We start from the raw sequence: 18,323 nt of genomic DNA on the forward strand, positions 1-18,323 counted from the left end.
ATATGTGAAGGATCAAAACAGTGCATTGAATATCACAAATACAATAATTAATGCAATTAATTTGAACCAAAGAAGTAATAAAAGTATCTCCTTATAAAATGTTTATGATTTCAGTATTGAAAAAGGATCAATAGCTGATAATTCAATAATTATTTTTAACTTCTTATAAATAAACCAAATAATTAATATTACATTTAAATATATTTATGATAATAAATTTTCATTATTTATCATGAAAAATATGTTGCTTTATATTAATAAAAACAAATGTTTACTGATTTTTAAATATTTATCTTTTACCCTTAAAGTTTTTTGGTGAAATTAATATAAATTAAATGATTGCGATACTTCTTATTGAGATTAATAACTTTAGTATATTTAGTATAGATTAATAAATGTTGAATTTTTAATACTACTATTGAACATTAGAAAAAAAAATTAAATATAATATTGTTAGTTGTTATAACTTGTTACACATAAACTGTCATCCTACTACAAGTATACTATATTGGAAAAATCTTTATTATTTAAAAGATAAACAATTTTTACCCTCATTAAAAACAAAAAGTTAAGAAGCAAAGGTTTGGTAATAGTAGTACAATAAAACAAATTAAGATACATAAGAAAGTCATTTTCTAGTATGCATTTGGTTTCCTTCTATGTAAAACTCTCTCCAATAGCTTTGGGCAAATGGAGAAATAATAATTAAATTGGATAAATAAATAAATAAATAAATAAAAGAAGGTAGAAAAATAAGAAAAAAGAAAGCTTTAAAATAAAGGATTGAGTGAGAGAGTGGGTGAAGAGGAAGAACAACAGCGACCTCCTCTCTTCTCCCTTCTCTCTCTAGTTTTCTCTCTCTAACTTCCTCTCTCTAACTTTCTCTCTCTTTGTCTTTGTCTTTCTCTTTGGGATTGTGTTAAAGAAGATATCATATCAGTGCTAAGAAAAACACACAACAAAAGAAAAAAAAAAAAAAAAAGTCTTTCTCTTTCCATCTCCATTTCTCAACTAGTCCACATAATTTATTGTTAGTTAATATCTCTTTCCAGAAGGCGATCTCAGAGACACCACACTTAACTACAAAGAGAACCACAAAGAGAAAGCTATCTAGCTAGTTATTATTGATAGAGAAAAATTAAATAATTCTACAAGATGAGGTTATAATTGATAAAGAAAGATTGATTTAGACTGTATAATAGTATTACAGAAGTGGTTTGATTCCCAGTTTTGATTTTATTTTGCAGAAGCTGTCTCTAATTCTCTTGTAATTCTGAAAGGTATGCAAATATGTACTAGAAAAATCATATTCATATTACAAAATTAATCTCTCATTTTCATTTAAAAAAATTTCTTTTCTTTTGGTTTTTTAGTATACAATTTTACAAATGAATGAAATATATATATATACACAACTTGTTTAATTTCTCATCCATAAACTAAGATAATGCTGCTTTTACTTTCTTTTCTGTCTTTTATATTTATATATATAATAATAAAATCTTTTTTTCATTCATGGGTCTTTTTTATCTTAGCTAGATAGATAGCTAGTAGCTAGCTAACTAGCTATCATCTTCATGGAAGGAGCTATTTTTTTTGTTTTTTTTTTTTTTTGATGACAAATCTGATAGATGAGTCTTATCATTTATATGATCTTTTGTTGAGATAAATGAATGGAAAAATAACAGATTTTGATGGGTAAAGTTTGTTTACTAAAATTGCAGATGATGAAGAAGGTAAGATGGGCATAGCAAAAGGAGCACCTTCAGTAATTTGCTCCTCATCATCTAAGAAGACAAACCCAATTGATAATATTCAGAATACTTCTACAATTTCTATGTCCCACGAATATCATCAATCTCATCCTCATAATAATCACCAGCAGCAACCATCTAATATCTTTACTTTTCCAAATGGGTTTGACAGATCTGGTGGGATAGCCCAACAGACTGACCACCAGCAGCCAACCGCAGCTCCTAACTCTGAGGAAGGACACGGACTTCATCCGGTCTACGAATCTGCTGGGATGTTATCTGAAATGTTTAATTTCTCACATGGGCCGGGTCCTGGACCGGTTCCAAATCAAGACCTGTTGGATTACCGACGGGTTGTGGGTGGTATGGGGGGTGGAGATTGGTATGGAAGTAGTAGACAAGTTTCAAGAGATGATCAAATTGGTGGGATAAGTGCACATGATTCAGCTGCAGCCATGCAACTTTTTCTGACAAATCCGCCACCGAAATCGCCGTCTCCGCCTCCAGCACCGACGAATATTCATGGTGTTGGTGGTGGAGGGTTCCACCCCTTAGCCGTGGCTGCGGGGGTGGTTCATCCATCAAGTAATAATACAAATACTAATAATAATACTAATACTAGTACTAATTTTTGGAACGCACCACATATAAATAATCCAGGTGAATTAGGTGGAATTGTGGAAGGACAAGGTTTATCCTTATCATTATCATCATCGTTACAACATCTAGAAGCTGCTAAACAAGTTGAAGAATTTAGAAACATTGCTGTTCAAAATAATGATAATACACATCATATTATGTTCTTCAATCAACACCAAGCAGTTGGTCCTTCTTCTTCATCTGCTTCATCTCCAGGTGGGCATTTGTTTAAGAATCTAACTCCGGGTCCGGGTCCAATTCAACCCCTAGGTGGGTTTGGAGGTCCGAATAATCCACAACATCAAGTCCATCTAGCATACGGGTCGGCAGCCACGTCATCATTGGGAGTAGTCAATGTTTTGAGAAATTCTAAATTTGCTAAGCCTGCACAAGAATTACTAGAAGAATTCTGTAGTGTTGGAAGAGGTCAAATTAAAAAGGCTAAATTAGGAAGGCAGAATTCATCAAACCAAAACCCAACCTCAAGTGGTGGAGGTGGTGGTGGTAGCGGTGGTGGCGGATCTGGATCTTTGTCGGCAACAAAAGATCCGCCACAATTATCACCGTCTGATCGGATAGAGCATCAAAGAAGGAAGGTTAAACTCTTAGCAATGTTGGATGAGGCATGTCTTTTCTACCTTTTACTTGATCATTTTCTTAATCATTAATATAACCCCTTATCTTTTCTACACCAAGAGTCAAGGCCAAATCTTTTTTTTTTTTTTAAATTTAATTAATGTTTATACTTTTCTAAACCAAACCAATTATTTAATTAAAAAGTTAAAACCACCCAAAAAAACAATTTTTAAATAAAACATCCGGCATGCTTGCATTTGGTTGAATTATGTTGTAACACTAAACAAATTTGAGATTAATTTGGCCGGCAAAATACTAGTATTAATGTTGGGTATATAAGGATTATTCTCCTTGAATCTATCATTTTAATAATTAAAATGAATCTTCATTTATAATAATTGGAGTAGAAATTAGACAACCTAGTTATATTATACCTACCCAATTTCAAAGTACTGGCAAAATAGTGTTATACTAATAGTTTAATAGTAGTATTTATCAATATGTTGACTTAAGGAGATTTTTCAAATTTTTAATAAGGTCTACTATAGGCATTTTGATTAAATTAAGACAAAATTGAATTTTATTGGCTAAGAGTAAGAGTGAGAAGGCAGGCAAAGAAACACCCAGGAGGATATTCTTTCTTCTCTCAGCCTCCTACCTTCCATTAACAATCATTTTGTCTGTACTCCTAAAAGCTTTGGTTTTTCCTCATTTATTTATCTCCCATTACTTTTGGTTTCCCTTTAAGAGTAACACAACCTTCTATTAGAGTATATATTAACTTGATATTATGATTGAGGCTCTGATATCATTTATAAAAATCAATTTAACTAAAAATTTATGCTAATGATTGAACCTTTAAAATATATAATATATTCTAACACATTCTTCTTTTTTAATTAATATAGAATTTTAATATTAATCTCAGAGTTTTAATCAAAGTGTAATAAATGAGTTTAAAACGGATAAAGTACGTACTAACATATAAAAAGAAAAGGTCGATAATATATGTTTTTCATCACTCCTTCTATCCTTGTACCTGTGATTTAGGTGTAGATTTGAGAGATCAACTTAAAGTAAGTAGCTTGTTAAATGATCATTAGTGTAATGATTGTAGGGTGTGCGGTCAAATATTACTATTTTAGTTGGTACTTTTCTAGTTCATATGTAATGATTCTTTTTATGAAAATATCAAATTCTTTTTTTTGATTTCCAAATCATTGTCACATATATATTTTTTTCATAAAAATAGCAAGACAATTGGGGTGCGTTTTTTCCAAAACCATACTAATATACGTACATACCTAAATATGTCTTATTCTATACCCACCTCCCAAAGAAAACACTAAAAAATTACTCCTAGGTGATTGTGTCACATAAGTAAAGTACTAATAATATTTCCACAAAATAAAATATACTACACTAAACCATCTCCTCTTCTTAGTTATGTTACTTTACATCTTCTTAGTTATGTTACTTTACAAGTTAGTTGAGATGCGAAAACTACAGAGTAACCTCCTCCTTAACAACAACTAACGTTTACCCATGAATCTTGTGACATATCAACCTCCTTTTATAATCCAATTATTTTTTTAAAAAAAATAAAAATTCATCGGTTAGTCTCAATGATAAAACAGCCTGCTGCATTTTGATCCTTGGTCACATATATAAAAGACAATATGTTAATCAACTTATATATTTAAGGTATATTTACATGTAATATTTGATATTATTTTAAATTAAGTGATGTCAACTGAATTTATTAACATCATTTTAGACCCGTCACTGATTAGTCTTATGGTTGAGAATTTTTTTTACCTTTACCGCAAAAGTTTAATTGATTACTAATTAACTTCAAATTAAAAAATGTAATAATTATAATAATTTTCCCTTTTGTGTTTTAATGCATAGGTGGATAGAAGGTACAACCATTATTGTGAACAAATGCAAATGGTAGTAAACTCATTTGATCTAATAATGGGATACGGAGCAGCAATCCCTTATACAGCATTAGCCCAAAAGGCAATGTCTAGACATTTCCGGTGTTTAAAAGATGCAGTTCAAGTGCAGCTAAAACACAGCTGTGAAATGTTAGGAGAAAAAGATCCAACAACAAGTTCAGGAATAACAAAGGGTGAGACACCAAGATTGAAGGTTCTAGAACAAAGTTTAAGACAACAAAGAGCATTCCATCAAATGGGTATGATGGACCAAGAAGCTTGGAGGCCACAAAGAGGTCTTCCTGAGAGATCTGTGAATATTTTAAGAGCATGGCTGTTTGAACACTTCCTTCATCCGTATGTTAATTCTTCTTTCTTTCTTTTTGATTTGTTTGTTTATTTATTTATTTATTCGTATGTGGGTGTTTGTTGTTTATTAGTGCATCATAGATGATGGATCCAAGGTAATAATATAAGGTTACTTTGTTGCATGAAAAATTGGGTTTGGTCAGGCGGGAAAAAAGCTGGGTTAAAGTTGTTTGTATGATCATCATCATGATAATTCATGGTCATGCCTCTTTTTTTTCTTTTTCTGTTTGTTCTTTTTTGCACAGTTTCTTTTGTCAATTTAGCTTTCTATCTTCTTGGGGTAGAATTATTTTTGGAGACAGTTTTCAAACAAAAAGAATATCACCATTTTATTAAGATGTTGTTTTAACCATAATAACATTTAAAACTTAAAAAATATTTTTAGCTTGTCAAAAGAAAAATGTTAGTTTTGCAGTGAGTCGTCTAGTTCACAAGACTGATTTTGGTGAAGTCAAAAATATTGTAAATAAATCCATTATAAGACACTTGAAGCAAAACAATTATTTTAGTTGATCACAATACTCTATAAATAATGAAGCTATTTAGGTTAAAATATAGTGAGTTTAGAAATAAAGCGTAAAATTAGAAAAAAGATTATAGATAAGTCTGAATAAAAAATAGGTAAGAACTAGTGAAAATTTAATGTGACATAGTTTGTAGTTTGAGTGTGGGGATTGTAAATGCGTAGTATAGAATATCAAATCAATTTTGTAATAAAATATATACAACATTTTAATCTTGTTTTTAAAGATAAAATAAATTGTTTGATGACATACATCTTATAAGTAATGGTTTGGAGACATAGGATTAAGTCTTAAGCTAGCTTGTACAATTATATAACTTCTACATGATTTAGATACAAATTAACAAAGAGTTGGAAACCTAATATTTAATTACATAGGCTATTTTTCTTTTATTTAGACGAGAGTTAGTTTAATGATATTAATGATACTAATATGTCTCTTTAAATTTGTTACTTTAAATATTTTTGCGTAACTTTTTTGATTAAATTGAGCAATGGTTATAAAAGAGAGAGAGAGTATTTAGAATAATTATAATATATTATCATTGTTGTATCCTTATTAGTTAGTATAATCTTTTGGGTATTACTATAGACACTTCTGACAACACTAGTTTAAAAAGTCTTTAACCTTGATTGTTAAGAGGAAATTCTAAGAAGCATTAAATATTAAACCTTACCTACAATATAGTACTTCTTCAATAATCTTAAATGCAAAATGAGGTTCTAATGGTAGATGATAAGATTTAGTAGTCCCACTATGATTTATGTCCGAATTGGAATAGCCCAAAGACAAATATATTTAATATACTCTTCCATTTGGCAAACATTTGAGGTTTTTTACAAGATTTTTTTTTTTTATTTTTACTATTTATAAAACCATATTGATTATTTGAATATAGAAAATATAGTGTTTGAATATCATTTAAGAAAAGAAAAGAAAGAAAGAAAAAGGAGAAGATGATAAGTATTTCCTTCAACTTTTTTTTTAATGTTAAACGGATTTAAATTTTATAAAATTTGCAATTTTAATTATTTTTCGCCCTATTTTTTTTTCACTTTCCTATTTCCTACACAAACGAAAAAAAGTCTCACTTTATCCTTTCTCTTCCCTTTCTTTACCAGCATTTTTTCATCCAAACAATGCTATGTGACAAATTATATTTTTAAATATGCAAAAACTTTGGTTAAAAAGTCAAATGAAGGATAGTGATATTAATAATTAAGTCAAATCAATTGTGTTGACTTTAATTATAAGAAATTGAATAAAGTCATATGTCATTTTGGAATAATAAATGATATTTTTTGCTATTAATCATAATCATATAAAATCACATGTCATTTTGCAATAATTAATTAGAACTTGAAATTGCAAATGAAAATTTATTACAGTTAACTCCTTTAAAATTGTACATTCGTGTAATTATTCTATTTAAATACTTGCTTAATACGACGCTTTTTATTAATTCCTTATTATTTAATCATCAAAAGCCACTACTCAAAAAAAAAAAAAAAAAAACGTCAAAAGCCAAATAAGTATTTTCTGTGAGATGAAATATGTACCAAAACAATATTTGCATGTTAAGAAAAATATTAATAAATAAATCATTAATACCTAAATGCTTTTGTTTCATAGATGATATATTCACAAAAATCAAAGGGACTTTTCATTAGTATTTCTAAGCATCTATGAGTAATAATTTAATTACTTTGCCCGTTTTTTAGTAGAGATATAGATAAGCTATAAGGTTGCAATTAATCAACACCTGAAGAATTAGCTTTTTTAGTATTAGCTAAGCTGAGAGAGGTGGAAGGCTAAAGGAGAAGACATTGAGAATTAAAACCAAGGTTTTTATGCACCAACCGAGAAATGATCCAATTCTGAACTGAAAAACTATTTCTTTTATCCCTCTCAATTTACATAACTTTTAATTTAGTTTTTTTCTTTTTATATTCTTTTTTGACACTGATTGAATTTTTTTAATGTCATCTACAAACTTAATTATTTATTTATTTATTTTTAAATATTCAACATAATACCTATTTTAATAAAATTCCACCCATATCACCAGAGGTGTAATGTGAGTGGCCAAAATAGTAGTAATTAGAGAACTAGAAGAATACTAAAAATGAAGTAAAATATAGTTATTGAAGTAGAGAGCATTGGATCGGATAAGCCCTTGAGTATTGACTAATGGATGTAATCTTTATTAAATTAAAAATAAAAAAAAATTGTATGGTGTTACTTTTATGCTGCATCAATGACAACATAGTTCCAAGAAATAATGACAAGCGAAAAGCCAATGTTATTCATCAACCGTTATGCTCCTACTACAACAATCAAACTTTTCTCTTTCCAAGACAGACAATAAATATAAATCAAGATATGACAAAGATTCAAGTGGGTAATGATACAGTTGTCCTGTGTTCATTCTCCATCATCTTTCTCTCTCTCTTTATAGATTCTCACGCCTTCCCCATTAAGATCACTGAGAAAAAACATACTCCATTTTTATACAGTACATATTTACACTCGTCCTTTTAATACTCTCTGTCTCTTTTAATTTTCGCTAATAAAATTTAAAAATGTATTTTTTTTTATTTTATTATTATGATATAAATTCAAATGGACAGAATTAGTGACATACTAGTATTTAATATTCATAGCTTTCCTACATAAATGTTAGAGCATACAGTTGACGATTGTTGTATGTGTTGAATTGTCTCTTACAGTAATATTTAACCTCTAAATTAAACCATTTACACCCAAAAAAAAGTGAATATAAATCTTGTCTTTTTATACAAATTTAGCAACATGAAATGCTACTAATTAATATGATATCATTTTCTGGTCACTTTCTCAGGTATCCAAGTGACGCTGATAAGCATCTGTTAGCTCGACAGACTGGTTTATCAAGAAATCAGGTACGTACACCCCCTTTATTTTTCTATCTTAATTTCATGCCTTAATAAGATACTTTTTTGAACAATTTCATTTACATATGCTTTATATTTTATATTTATATTTATATATCCTTATTTAGCAATATTTCAGACTTTTGTCATTATATTATATAATAGAGTTCTTAGGACACTAAATATTACATTAGAAAATATATATAGAGTAGAAAATATATATAGAGTATATAATTTATTTTTTAAGTCTCAATCATCAGCTTATTCTTGATTTATTAGGACATACTAGTTTAGCCTTTAGAGTTGTTAGGAAAGTAAAAGGGTAAATATTACTTTACATCACAACATATAAAAAATATCCTAAAAAAATTAGAAAATATACATAGAGTAAATAATATATTTTTAGGTCTCAACCATCAACTTAAATTTTTAATTAAGTTGATTTTTTAATCTGATATTAGAGCCTCAAATCAGTCAAATTTAATAGCATTAAATATGAAGGAAGCTCGAGCTACATCCACACTATTAACTCATAGGCTCTTGTGTGAGGGCTTGATAGAGTATATAACAAATCTAAAGACTAAAACATCAATACAAGTAGCCCTTGATGGATTTGGCGGGTCTCTTGATATTTAACAAATTAACTACTACTATAATAATTTTATTTATAAGAGCTTTTGTTACTGATGAAACTTGCAATGAGAATGACCTAAATATAAACTTTTATGCATTGTTTGACTTTAATAAGAATATTTAAGGGATCTTTACCAACTTTTAACTTTAATTTCACTGATTGTACTTAGAAATTAGGGTACACACATCCACTATATAGGTAAAACTAATAGGTATGATAATAAAGTGTAAGTACGGAAAAAGATGTTGCTGCTTCCTGCTGGTGATGAAGAAAGTTTCACAGCATATCAGAGTTTTCATTTCCTATCTCTTAACCTTTTCTCATCCATGCATTTCTACGCTTCTTTTTAGTACAAGTAGACATATTATTACTGTATAGGATTATTATATTAGCTCACCTCAGATAAAATAACAGTAAAATTATATCAAAATACTGTAGAGATTGAATAGGATAAATATGTTATTTAAAACCACTATCGATTATCCGAAAGAAAGAATATAGACTATGATCATAATAAATAAATATTGAGTAAATTTAATATGGTTGGAATTGAAAAGAAAAATGAGACTAAATTTTTGGTATTGAGGGAGTACAAAATAGGACTACTGAGTTTAAGGTGTCATCTTTTTTTAGTACTTTAAAGATTGTGATTTGTGAGTGTAATTGTTTACTCAATTGTGAAAAATAGGAAGAGTAAATAGAGTGATAGCTAGCTACTCGCTTATTATTTTATTCCTATTTTGTGTGTTTGCTTGCTTAGAGTGAATTGAATTTGGAATCTATTCTTCTTATGCCAACTTGTATTAAATCATATATTTCACCGTTCTAATTTAATTGCTAACATAAGATTTTATTTGAAAACCTATTTTCATAAACTAATACTTCCTCCTATTCTACCTATTAGTCTCATTTATTTTTTTTTACTATTTATTTATCACTCTTAATTTGTATTTATTCTTAGTCTATAAGTTAAAACATAACCATGTAAGATCTTGTTTAATTCGTCTCAATACAAAGATTATTAACATCAATTTTTTTAATTTTTTAATTAAGAATATGAAAAACTAAATAGGACTTATGGATTGAGTAAGTGGTAGTATTATTTTATTATAACAAGTCAGTTTTGACTTTTATAGCTAAAATAAAATATCTCAAATTAATCATAAGAGTCAACAACCCTGGCCTTAGAGTAATAAAAATGCCAAAATCCTTATATATCAATTAATTTTAGATTAATGGAGTAGAAAATTTATAACTTTGTTTTTGTTATAACTATAACAGATCAATATATCATTACTCAATAATCGAGTAACTAATAACATGTTACACTATATATTTTATGCGAGTTTTAATTGAAGGTAATTATATAGTGGTTGACTTTAGACCGATTAATTATCATAATTTTTGGATTAAATAAGAAAAAATATATTAATATCTAAGCGCCTCATTATTTAAGAGGGTGAAAGATTGAAGTATTGGTAAGGGTTTTAGTTGGAAGAAACTTATTAATGGTATATATTCTTGATTCATTAGAATTAATGGGAGTACAGTAAAGCATTGATAACCAAGATATTGTGATCTTTCTCATCATCCAAACAGGCAACCATTAACTAAAAGATAAAGAATAAAATTAGTAAAGAGAACGCGGAAATTTTAAGCTCGCAATGAAGAAAAGAATTCGTTAAAAGCAGCATATTCTTTGGAGACCAATGCATACATGTTTGTGCGTGACAAGCACTCATATTCACGCTACGTTATTGCCCATTGGTTAATACTTCTACCTACGCTTTATAAATGCTGATTTCTAATCTAATGGAGGATTAGACTTTGTCTCATTTAAAGTAACTAAAGTATTTTTATAAGTACTATTTTTCTTATATAATTGAGGTTATGAGTTTTTAATTTTTAACAAAGAAAAAAAAATAATATACTCCAAATACTAATTGTTTTTGTTGGAAAATGACTTGATTTGTAGTACTGGTTACATCTTCACTCCAAGTATAGTTCCTTGGATCAAGGTATTTATATTTCCACCTAATCAAAGAGAAATCAAAAGCAAGATCCATCCGCTCTCTAATATTTTTCTTTTTAAAAATATTTCCACCTGATTAAAGAAAAATTTAAACACAAAAATTTGGACGAGAAAGCCTCATTATGAGACTGTCAATTTGGGATGGTCCAATTTATGCGTGTAACAACTTTTTTAATTTTCTGAGCATTTATCAATTTTAATCTTGAATGTAAGCTCAATATTGATACTTTAAGATCAAAATTGAAAAATGCCTAGAAAATGAAAAAAATGCCTAGGTTGTTACATGCGCGAATTGGGCCGGCCCAAATTAACGGTCTCATTATGAGGTCGTCTCGTCCAAGACCAGCTGAAATTTAAATAAGGTTTTTAAAAGATATATAAAAGATAAACTATATTTATTGAAATTTCGTTTGATTCGTCTTAATAAATGATTTTTCTTTATACTTTTGTACAACTATTTATGATGCATATTTAAAGATGTTTACATTAACATAAATTCTTATAAGAGGCGGCCTCCTTGAGAGATTATCTCTAATTGGGCTAACCCAAAAAGAAAAAATCTAGAGTAAGTTACTCGGTGGATATTAAGGATATTGTAAGTAGGTATTTAAGATATTATATGTACTGCACGCTTATTACTCGGTGGGCACTAAGGATACGGTAACTAGGCATTAAGGATGGTACAAGTAGGCATTAAAGATATTGTAAGTAGCAATTTAAGGATACTGTTAGTATGCATTAAGGATATTGTAAGTAGGCATCAAAGATACAATAAATAGGCATTAAGCTTTAATGGACTGGGCATAAAATACGGTCTCTCATGAGACCGATCGTTAATTTGATGGGTATAATTTTTTATTTTTGGAAATTTCAAGAACATATTTAAACAATATGAGTATATACTAAAGATAATGAAATTAAATTTTTAGCTATTATAAAATACAAATGTAAATGAAACAGGGAGGGTAAAAACAAACTTGATGGATCTTATGATTAATTTTTCGGTGTTATTTAAATTGAACGATATAAAAATTTAGCAATCACTAATGAGTTTAGTAGTTCACAAGGGATAGGTTGGTATAAAAAAATATCTCCAATACAAAAAAAAAATTATTGAAAAGAATATGAAACAATTAATAATTAATGGCCAGTAAATTAGTATATAATACTTATCACTTAATTTGATATAAAGAAATGATAAAATATAAATTGACAATTAGATTATTGTTTTATATCATTTAGGTTAATTAACACTACAACATAATTTGGGATATATTTAGCGACATTTAATTTAAATGTCATTACTTCAAAGTTTTAATAGTATATATGGTGAATTTGTGACATTTATTGGACCTAGTAAAGCTTTTCGCGATATAGTATCTAGTGATATTTCTCATGAATGCTATTATAAATTATAGTAACAATTACATATGCTACTAAAGGTCAAATAAAGTGTTACTAAACCACTTTATAGTGGAACTTAATATAAAAACCATCAATTATTACATTAAAAATATAAATCAATGGTATTTTTTAATGCCACTAAATTCAATATCGCGAAAAGTTAAATTTATTGTAGTATAATGCAAAAGAAATTTATTTAATTATTGTCTTAAAATGAACTAAATAAATTTGTCGTACGCACAATAAGGTAAAGATATAAAAGGCAAAAGGTCATTAAGATATGATTATCTCATTATTTGAACTCATATTACATACAATAACATTACATATGTGATTTTCGTCATCATCATAAAATCTACTAGAATTAAACTCGATTTATTTTGCTCATAAAAATTATAATCACATACCAACCAATAAAACTATTACTACTTGTGGTCAGATAGAATAACTAAAAGGAATGTGAAATAAATTTTTAAAAATTGAAAACATGAGACAAAAATTTCCTTGTGAATTGAAAGAAGAAGGTAGGCAAATAGGCATATAGGGTTGAAACAAGTCTTGTACGTAGCCCTATTTGAAAAAAGGATACCATAGATTAGCTTAGATTATAGAAGAAGGTTTACTTTAGGTGAATGGTGATGCGTCCCTTGTCAGTTGCACACAGGTAAGCCAATTAAGAAATTAAGGAATGGACCGTTTTTTGTAAGATAACGAAAGTAAGACAGAAATCTACGCGATTTTGACGCTTTCTTTCTTTTGAGTTTTGTGCTACTCGCTGTGTTCTTGTCACAAATGGACAGCCTTACAGTAATACACAACAATCCATCATAACTCCCTTTCACCCCTCTTTCTTGTCTTGTTTTATTATTATTATTATTATTATTATTATTATTATTATTATAATATTAATTTCTTTTTTTCTTTTTTTTTAATCAATGAAAGTATCTCCTTCTACCATCTTTGTTTTATAGAAGTAGAATTTGTTAGGAGTGTATTCTATTCTATACTATTTGTTTAACTATGGGCAGTCCAAATAAGGTGAAGAATATATAATCTGTTTACATGTCCAATAAAATTTACAACTAAAACTAATTAATAGTCGTACAAGTTATTCCTCAAGTTTGTTAAAATTTTATACTTTCTTCTTTTTCTACGATGTGAGAAAACTCACATATGAGCAACACTAGGCACTTCAATACTCCTTACATGTGAGTTTCACTAGAAAGGTTACAAATCTAACGAAAAACAACATCTAATTAAAGGCCTATTAAGTAACAAATTACGCTCTGATGCCATGTTAATGAATCAACACAACCAAAATATTAAGCTTATGGTTGAAGTTTTAACATATAAATAGTACTTCCTCCTATTCATCTTAACTGTCTTTTTTTATTCAATCAAGTCACCCTAAATGTCTCTTTTTTTATTCAGTCAAGTCACTTTAAATATCTCCTTTTTTATTCAGTCAAGTCACCCTAAATGTTTTATTTTTTATTTATATATATTAATTGTACTAGTTTACCCTTACTAAAATTAATCTTTTCACGTCTTTACACTTACTAACCCCTCATTACCCTTATCAAAATTTAAAAAGCACTACACTCTTTCTTTTTCACATGTGGTTTTATTTGACTAAAAAAAATGATAAAATCAAATAGAGCACATTAGATAAATAGGGGACTAGAGTATCTCTTAACCTAAAGAAATTTAAAATTGAGTGCAAAAACAATGCAAGTAGCTTTTAGTTAAGTAATTGATAGATATTGCTTTCAAATTGGTTCTTTTTATAAAAGGAAAAATTCTCCTTTAGATAGTGAGTGTGAGCTTTATTTGCTGGGTTGGTTGTGTGCTATGGCCTATATGAAAGGTAACGTGTATAGGCACAGGTAGAGGATGGTCCTGTTTTTACCCTATGAAAAGTAGGGCCTGTTACTACAATTGTTTCCCACTCCTACTATTCACTACCATTCACTTTCATTTAATTGAATGCCCTCAAAACTACAATTTTAAGTGTGGTCAATTCTCAAATCATCAGTACTATCAGTGCCACTTATTCAGTGTCTGCTTTGAATCAATTTATTGAACCCTGCATTTAATTTGTCTAAGAAATTAATTTATTCAAAACTAGAGTTGGTGTACATCCAATCAATGCTCTCTAATATACTGAATTTGTAAGTATTTGTAAATGAGGTTTATTGTCATACATTAATGTATGGAACATCTTCCCACTTTCATACCACACATAATCAATTCAATGCGGTGCATGTTTAGACTTTGCCACAAAACTTCTTATACTTGAATGTGTATATATTGTACATGAGGTTCATTGTCATAAATACATTACTTTTAAACTAAGCACATCTTCGTCAAGTTATGATAGAGTATACATATCTGGAGTCTTCTTTTATCAATTTACTCTTTTAGTTGAATTGATTCTTTAACATGTTATTACAATTAAATGTGGTAAAAGACCCTCACAAAGTCGAATCTCGTTAACTCCTTATTTCAAGTAAAATATTTAATTCAATGTATTATGAGGAGCTCGTATAAATGTTGCATTCACACTTATTGCTCAAAGGGTTCTCAAACGAATCAGGAGGTGTGATAGAGTATAATTATATATATTCTGGGAGTTCAACCCTCAATTGAACTTTTATTTAAATTGATTCTTTACAATTTCAACGTATCTTAATAACTATTTACCAAGCAAATCTTATTTCTCTATTAGTACAGAAGTACTTTAATTGATGAAATAACTAGATTCAAAATTTTAAATTCATAGTTGAAAACCCCAATTTTTGTTTGATGTCCTATCTTGTTATTTAACAATTTGTTGTCATCTTAATTCAATTATTATTATTATTATTATTACTATTATTATTAATATCATCCTAAATTAATGTAATTTGCTTTCATTTAGGTACTTGTATTAAGCCAAGGAGTATGCACTTAATTAATAATATACCTAAAATGTCTTCGGTTAATTTTAAATTCGGAAATGTTTTATATCTAGATTCTAGACTTTAAAAAATATAGCACAATAAATTTCTATTCCTACCTACTAGTCTCTTCAAAAGAGAAGAATGCATTAGGATCAAGGGTAAGGATTCATGTCCTATACATCAATATTATCAATATTGTCAATTGACAACATTCAACTTATATATAAAAGTTAAAACCATATAAGCATTTTTACAAATGCTAAAATATGCACTGATTAAGTTCGTCGGAATTTTGCTATGACCACATTGACTCGAATTCAAGCTTCATCAAACATATTCTTAAATATTATTGATTATTGATACTATTTGATTTTGTTTTAAATCTGTCCGGCCATAGGTAAAATTGAGTATTAGGTTAATTGAATTTGTCAAATAGTCAATTTGTTCAATAAGTTAATAATTAAATTTGATACGGAATCCTAAATATTTGATTGAAAAAATGAACAGGTATCAAATTGGTTTATAAATGCAAGAGTGAGGTTATGGAAACCCATGATAGAAGAGATGTACCAACAGGAGTCCAAAGAACTTGAAGAAGAAAGAGAAAGAGAAGGTAACCAAACAAGCAGCAGCACCAGCAACAGCTTCGCAACACAACAACAACAACACCAACACCAACACCAACACCAGCACGCATCAACAACAACAACAACAACAGCTCAGAATCCAATGCCTGCTGCAACCTCTTCTGCTTCTACTTCTGTCTTAATTACAGAACCCAAAAGATCCGCTGATACAATGACACCTTTGGGCCCACCGTCTGATCGTGACCCTTCACTTCTTTCTAACAGCATCAGCAGATCTCATCCTCAACAACCACCTCATTTGGCTGTTCCTATGCTTGATCACTCACCTACTGGGATTGGGTCCCAGGATAATTTTGCTGATAATACTTGCCACTTTGGTGGGTCCGACAATGTGGGTCCCACTACTATGATTAGGTTTGGGAATACTTCTGGTGACGTGTCACTCACTTTAGGGCTTCGTCATGCCGGAAATGCTCCGGAGAAGGGTGCTGCTGCTTTCTCTGTTAGGGACTTTGCTGGGAGCTGCTGATTATTATTACTATCATATTCATACTACTTCTATCATATCATCAATATATTGTTTTTCATTGTTATTAATATTATGATTAAGTAAATTTTTATTAATATTCTTTTTTCTCCTTTGGTATAAAAGAAAAGCGGGAAAAGATGTGTGAATTCAAAAAATGTTAATATGTCTACCTAGCTTTCAAAAGAAAGGGAAAAAGGAAATGAAAACATATACAATCGTGTCAGGGACGTATTAGCTAATTACTGAGCTAGCTAGCTAGGTTGGTCCATGATCATTTTTTTTATTGTTTTTTCTTATATAAAAATATTGTATAGTAGAGCAAGATTTTTTTTTTATTTTCTTTTTATTTTTGAAGTGATTCTAATAATGTATTTTTTATTATTAAGTAATAAAAAACTAAATAAGAAAAATGAGTGGAATGGACCAAATAATGTTGGGTGTGTAATTGATACTGTAATAATAATAATGAACATAATATAAGAGCATTATTATTGGCTAGTTTTTTCTGATAATTCAAACTATTTTTTCCTCTTTAATTTTATTATCCCTCATGTCATCTAATCAATTTATAATTATTTAACCCCTTATAATTCTGCATAAGAAACTTCAATCTTCTTTTACATTCCTATCAAATAGTAGGATTGGCTGTTAGCTGTTGGTTTTTTTGGTTGACTTGTTTGACCAGCTGAAAATGTTGTCAGTTTTTGTTGGGTTTTAAGTTAGCTGAAAAAGCTAGCTGTTTGTAAACATGTTTGGTAAATTTGAGTATTAACTGTTAGTTGCTTATTAGATAAAAAGTGGGCCAACAATCTAAAAGCCAACCAAAAAACCTAGTTGGAGCAACTTTTTCATTTTGACTTAAAAGTCAGCTTTTCAGCTGCTTTAAAAGCCATTTACCAAACATTGTCATCTAGCAAACTAAAAGTCAAAAAGCTAAGAACCAAACACCCCCTTAATTTAAATGTCATTAATTTAAATTTTTTATGGTATATATAGTGGATTTAGTGATATCTATTAGACCTTTCAACAACATAATATACTAAAGTTTTTCATGACATATGATCTAATGATATTTCTTACAAATGTCACTATAAATTATAATAACAATTACATATATCACTAAAAGTCAAATAATGTGTTACTAAATCACTTCATAGTGGAACTTAAAATAAAAATCAATAATTATTACACTAAAATATAAATCAATGACATATCACTAAATCCTATGTCGTGAAAACTTTAATTTTAAGTTTTAATTGCTAGAAATATATTTTCATTGTTAAATTTACATGAATTAGTTTAAGTTTTTTAATCACAAATGTAGGTGATCACAATTTGTCACATGATCATTCAATGGACCCACTCGTGTGGATATATACACAGGGTACCTGTGGGCTCGAGCACACAAATTCACGGATAATGAGCATTGACTTACATACATATTTGATGACGTTTTCACTCTTTTCCAAAAAATCATATGA

General features: G+C 28.8%; 1 protein-coding gene across 1 annotated transcript; it reads left to right on the forward strand.

Annotated features, from left to right (window-relative positions):
• Positions 1-730: 730 nt before the first annotated feature.
• On the forward strand, positions 731-17,340 carry LOC130807406 (BEL1-like homeodomain protein 4). Its single transcript, XM_057672607.1, has 6 exons — positions 731-1,160; positions 1,248-1,280; positions 1,725-3,016; positions 4,881-5,266; positions 8,663-8,723; positions 16,234-17,340. Exons 3-6 carry the CDS (start codon positions 1,742-1,744, stop codon positions 16,840-16,842), a joined length of 2,331 nt encoding a protein of 776 aa, XP_057528590.1. The 5' UTR covers positions 731-1,160; positions 1,248-1,280; positions 1,725-1,741; the 3' UTR covers positions 16,843-17,340.
• The last annotated feature ends 983 nt before the right edge of the window (positions 17,341-18,323 follow it).

The sequence above is a fragment of the Amaranthus tricolor genome, chromosome 3, assembly GCF_026212465.1.
Source record: "Amaranthus tricolor cultivar Red isolate AtriRed21 chromosome 3, ASM2621246v1, whole genome shotgun sequence".
NCBI classification, from domain to species: domain Eukaryota; kingdom Viridiplantae; phylum Streptophyta; class Magnoliopsida; order Caryophyllales; family Amaranthaceae; genus Amaranthus; species Amaranthus tricolor.